General features: G+C 37.8%; 1 protein-coding gene across 4 annotated transcripts in view; it reads right to left on the reverse strand.

Annotated features, from left to right (window-relative positions):
- The window catches only part of ppfibp2a (PPFIA binding protein 2a), a 20,483-nt gene extending 15,699 nt beyond the window's left edge, over window positions 1-4,784 (reverse strand). The window contains exons 1-2 of one of the 4 annotated variants that reach the window (XM_014340498.2): window positions 4,665-4,784; window positions 2,295-3,729 (exon numbers count right to left, since the gene is read on the reverse strand). In XM_014340498.2, the coding sequence (XP_014195984.1) occupies window positions 2,295-2,342 (48 nt within the window). In that variant the 5' untranslated portion in view covers window positions 2,343-3,729; window positions 4,665-4,784. Of the gene's footprint in view, window positions 1-2,294; window positions 3,730-4,664 lie in introns of those variants that run through there. The other 3 variants (XM_014340500.2, XM_005915155.2, XM_014340514.2) reach the window with 3 other exon arrangements.
- Between the last annotated feature and the right edge of the window lie 977 nt (window positions 4,785-5,761).

Consider the following 5,761-nt stretch of genomic DNA (forward strand, 5'->3'; position numbering starts at 1 on the left):
CACACACACACACACACACACACACACACACACACACACACACACTTACTTTGTATTGTGTCTAATGTGTGTAATGTGTGCAAAGACTGTAATAGGTTTAAAAGTTCTTATCTAGCATTAACATTTGTGTAGAACATTTTTTACCAGCTGATTACTGGAGGGAAGTGTTGGCTGACGTCTGAGTTCTGTTTAGTCAGGGATAATTCAGAACCTTTAGTGTACAAGCGCGGTAAAGAGCAAACAAATGAACTCAAATTTCTCAAAGATCAAGCCTTTCAACAATACTCATAGGGACATTATATACTCCAGTTTAAAAAGTCTGTACAAATAAACTCAAGCAGTTTGTGATAATTTATTTTTTTTAAAAGTATAGTCTTTCAAATAGTCCACGCATCATATTTTTAGCAGTATAATATTCGAATGTATTTAAATGTATTTACAGACTTCTTTTTTCTTTACCTGCAAGGATAATATATCAAAATAACATGTTGCTTACAGTCTTCTTGCTTCCTGGCCTGATTAATTGTGTTAAGTTAAAACAATACAACCCTGACATTCAGGTCATTCTCCTAAAATATGTGTTGGGACAGGAACAAATTGTTAGGGTCCCTGGGTCGTCAACCCAGTGTTTTGTGTTTTTGGTTCTTTGATTTTGTTTATTTCATTCTATTCTAGCTTTGTCTTATGGGTTATAGGATTATTTTTAGTTTAGGTTCTCTGTGTGGGTATTGTTAGAGTTTTAGTATTCTGGTTTTCTCTCTGTGATCCATAGTTGCTGTCTCCCCTTCTGCTGTATCCCCGTGTCAAGTCTGCATCTCTGTGTTATTTTTCCTGTTTTACTTTGAAAGTCTGCGTCTCGTGTTAATGTATCAGGTTTTGCTTCCTTGGTCTCGTTAGCCCTGATTTGCCCCAGCTGTGTTTCCCTCCTGTTTCCCATTCCCTGATTGCTCCCTCTGTGTATTTAAGCCTTGTGTTTCTCTGAGTCAGTGTTGTGATCTACCCACATTTCATGCTGTTTGTTCTAGTCATCTGTCTGCCAGTTCAGGTTATTGTTATTTTCAGTTTAGTGTTTGTATTCTCAGTTTTGGCAGTTCTCTGTTTACCATCTAGCAATAAATCTGAGTTTGAGTTTGCTTTCTTCCTCCGAGTGTCTGCACATTGGATCCTCCTTGCCATCACTACTGCCTGCACACAGCCTCAACAGACACAAATAATGCCATGATAATGATATGAATGGTCTCCATGTTGTTTAGATCTATACACAGCGTTGAAACTTATCTCCAGGTGTTAAAAGTCCATATATGTTCTTTAAAAAATAGCATTACTGAAGCTATCTGAAGCTTCAAATCAGGATTATAGTTGATACATTCAGAAAAAAAGACTTTTTGAGGCTATCTTGGGAGTAACTGGAAGAATAATTTCTTTTAACAGTGTTCAAAAGTGAGCAGTCATTTCTAGTTTTTGAATCTTTGTGTTTTCATAGTTTTGATACAAATGTTATGTTATGTTGTTTTTTATGCAAAAACAATCTGAAAGTAACATTGCATTTTCACACAGTATTATGAACGTTAGTAATATCTATACAAACATTTTTAGATCACCAATTTTCCCCTTGCAGATTCTTAAAAAATACCAAACATATGATTAGCTTGTAGGATTGGCATGAAAAGGATTCCTATAAGAATTCAGTAAGAATTCACCAAATGGGGGCAGTGATAAGTAATGACTTTAATGGAAGCAAGATGGTATGTGCTATCCAAAGACTCTATAGGTTAAAGAGTCAGGAAATGATCTCACCCTGTTTGTCCATTTATTATTCTCAAATAGTTTAACATATGACACAGAAGTAAGCTCACTAGTCAACCTCAGTTTGCTTCACTGTTAAAGATTCTGTAAAAGTGTTTTTTAGCTTCTTAAAAACACTTTTTGCAACCAACTTTTTTTAAATGGAACATTGAAAAATTGGAAGATTTTCTAACAGTCACACTTAAACTAAATGGAAAACATTTTTCTAATCACATACCAGATAAAGACATTTGGTATTTTTAATGCTTCATAGTCATTGCCCCCTTTTCTGCTCCACAAGGGACCCGTGTGTTTAAGACGGCATGTGTTCTGCAGCACACCTCCTTAGTTCAAAAACTAAACACATCTTCCCTCAAATTATCTACCATGGCAACGGCAATTATACTGTAAAAGCAACAACACTGCAAGAAAATAAGCAAACAAGACCCTGCAATTTTGGTTCAGTATGAAAGTAAGAAGAGTGGACATGCAAGTGGAAAACATCTTACCTTTCTGAGCCAGGCAAAATGTTTGTAGAAATCAATATCATACTCCATTCTGCAGGCCCATTACACTGCAGGTCTGACTTTTAATGTTAAAAACTGAAAGAATTCAGCCCCTGGTAGAAACCAGAACACAAAATCCATAGCGTTTTGAAAGAATGGCTCTTTACTGTGCTGCACTCTCTATCTCCTACTTTTATAGAGCCTCCACATTGCAGTTGCAGAGTGTGCAGAGAGGATCTAAGTCCGTGTGGTTTGGAGTCTGGGCTGCCTGAGACTTTTAGAGCTGAGCTGAATAAGTCAAACTATGCCAGTTGGCTGTACTCCCTTTCTTTCTTCTTTTCCCTTTTTGTACTTCTTTTTAACTGCCCCTCTTTCTTTCTCCTGTTTCTCTAACACATGTACTCAAACTGCTACAGTGTTTACCACAACTCAGCATTTCTTCTGCATCTCATGTATGATCATTCATCTTTTTCTGCCCTGACTTCCTTTCTCTGGACTTCTCTCTGCTTGTCTCCAGTATTCTCTTGCACTGTCTTAAGTACCTTCTAGCCTAGCTAATTTTGTGGGGCTTCCTAAAGGGGAACAGGGGAGAGGAAACTTTTTGCCACACATGCTTGTCAGATGTGGTGGAGAGAAAGAAGTCAGTACAGGCAAAGCAGAAGGGGAGGGGGGCACTATAGGACACTGAAGGGGAACAAGAGCATAAAGTTTACAATATCGAACTTGAGCAGAAGCATAGTAAAAGAGGGCAAAAACTGTTGAAGGACAACTCAGACAACTACTGCAGAAAAAGAAATGAAGGAGATAAGGGAGAATTAAAAAAGAAAACAACAACCAAAAAACAGTGAGCAGCTGCTTGTGCTTCAACCAGTAGCTCTGGATCTCATTAACAGTGCCATTTGCTAAAGATCCTGCTTCCAGCTCACTACTTCTACACAGACAGGAAAAAGCCCTCCAGGTACTGATGGCCAGGATCAAAGACAGCCAAATCATGCAGCTAATAAAATCCATGTTCTTTGTAGCGCTAGTCCATGCCAAAATATTAGTATATTTATCAATTCAGTTCTCTTGTTGTACTAGAATTAGACATTAGCTTGAAAATATTTCATACTGAGCTATGGATTTGCATGCTAGGTGAGGTGTTATATAACTGTTATAGATGGGTGACAAACCTGGGAATGAGTACTCACCCCACCTCTTCCCAACCATTTTAATATAATATCTGCAGTATCATCAGATACTTGTTTCCTGAGAGCATCCTGTCCTTCCTCATTCCCCTGCCCCTCCAGCACTGCCCTGAGGGCCTCAGTCAGCTGAAGAGCCTTGAGGGCAGGATCCAAGGGTGGGGGAAGGGTCAACTGTTGACTGCATTCTGGAGACTGATAATCTTTGACATCTAACTGCATACGAGCACTGAACAGGCCTTCCCCCATTTTCCCTAGGGACACATGAAATCAATACTGTAACATTCACACACCTTAATTATTTAACCATCCTACTAACTTCTTGGGTATTTGTCTTAGTACACAACTGATTAAGTCAAAGTTTCTAGGAAGCGCAAGTAAGAATAGTTCCAGAAATGACCTCTTGAGGGCACTAATATGCTCTCATGCAGCTTGCTGAATGTAAATAGCATCATACTTTGACTGTGGCTTCTTAAGTCCACAAATTAGAGGTTCAGCATGTAGTAGCAGTTAGTGTAATCACCATGTCTAAACTGCAGAAAGTTGCTTTTCACATATAATATCTGAAGTTAAATTAAAGGGCAATAATACATCAGGACATATGGCGGACATGGCCAGATGTATACTTTGTAAATATTGGTTTCTGCTGACAGAGTGTGATTATTAGTTATTGCACGTGAAATGGTTTTTTGCTGAAGCATGATAATGATCAAGCCGCCACCTCTATTAATAGAGCCTTGTTTTTTGACCCTTTGCAACAGCACCACTATGGCTGTGACAAAGAGCAGCGACTCAAATGTATCACCTCTGCTAGAAAACACAGTTGGGAAGAAGCCAAAATGTAAGTCGTGGTGTTTGAATTTAGTATGCTGTGAGATTTTCAAACCGATGAGAAATATTAAAATTGCATAAGTATGAGAAAGAATTAGGAAGACAATTGCAAAAAGAGGCAAAGCTGTTATCTCATAAAAACTAGAACTGTTTTCACTTTCTCTAAACTTGTCTCTCATGCTCTACAAATGCTTTAAAACTCTTTTATCTTTATCTTTAACTTGTTTTTCTTCTTACTATGCAAAGATGTGAAGAACTCACACTCAAATCATGTGAATATATCTGGTTTTATGCAAGCCTGCAATTACAAACTGGGAAGTCTTTTGAATTTCAGATAACATGAGCAGGGACCTCTTACCAGCAATAATGTCATCCATTTGCTCCAGGGCAGCCTCCAACATATGGCTGGCATTCGATGCCATGGCAACACGCCGTCTTATAAAGAAGCAGGAGATCCTCACTCACTGGTATGACTGGAATGACTGAGGGTGAGAGATGATCAGCAGTATGGCAGAATGCTGCAGACTACTCCTCTTCCTTGTTGCACTTAAATCTTTTTACAGCAAACAGCTGAGTGACTTCCAAGTAAATAACCTCCTGAATGTGGCTTTTGGGTTTAAACTTTCCTCTCATTTTGTGACCAGAGCCTTACCCATTGTCAGTTCTGTTATCCAGAAAAAGGCAGAGCTCATATTTAGAATAGTTTGTTGCTCTGTTTTCAGTGTTTGTTTGTGTATATTTTTGCTCTACAAAAGATATCTGTGAATTATTTAAATCGTGCTATAAAAACTATAAAATCACCAATATTTGAATAAGTTCAAATTCAAACAGGTTTTTTTTTTTTTTTTAGCCACAGCTGAGCACATCAGCAATTTGGATCATAGTGACTAGTTTTGATTGACATTAATAACAGACGATATGATTCAGAATTACACACATGGCCCAATGAAGCCAGTGAATCTGGAAAAAGCAGCAGCTGAGTGAGCAATTGCACCATTTGGAGTTTCAGTTTTGGTTATATTTCATTTAACTATTTGATGTCAGAGAGTTTTGACAGTCCCATGGGATATCTGACATTTAGTATTATGATTTATTGCCGCTCTCATCTAGCAAACCAGCATCAACAGCACAAGCCTGTTAAAAATATGTGCTCATAACCACATATATTATGATGAAGTGGCAGGTTTTACTGGGGTAATGACCATCTCACACCCAAAGAAAACATGACTTTGTGCAGGAATGCTATTGCATGTGCATATGACCCAATTTCATATTTTAAAATAATGTTCCTTTGTTTCAGTTTTACTAAACTCTATGAATAACAATGTTAAAGTTAAGTGCGCTAAGTTATTTATGAGCCTCTTACAGCTGAATTACACTGATTACATATATTGCAGCGTTTATTTTATTATATTTTGTTTGATATTGCCACAAATCATGTTGTTCTTCCTTAGC

The sequence above is a fragment of the Haplochromis burtoni genome, unplaced genomic scaffold (assembly GCF_018398535.1).
Source record: "Haplochromis burtoni strain Fernald_Lab_line unplaced genomic scaffold, NCSU_Asbu1 Contig_11, whole genome shotgun sequence".
Lineage (NCBI taxonomy): Eukaryota > Metazoa > Chordata > Actinopteri > Cichliformes > Cichlidae > Haplochromis > Haplochromis burtoni.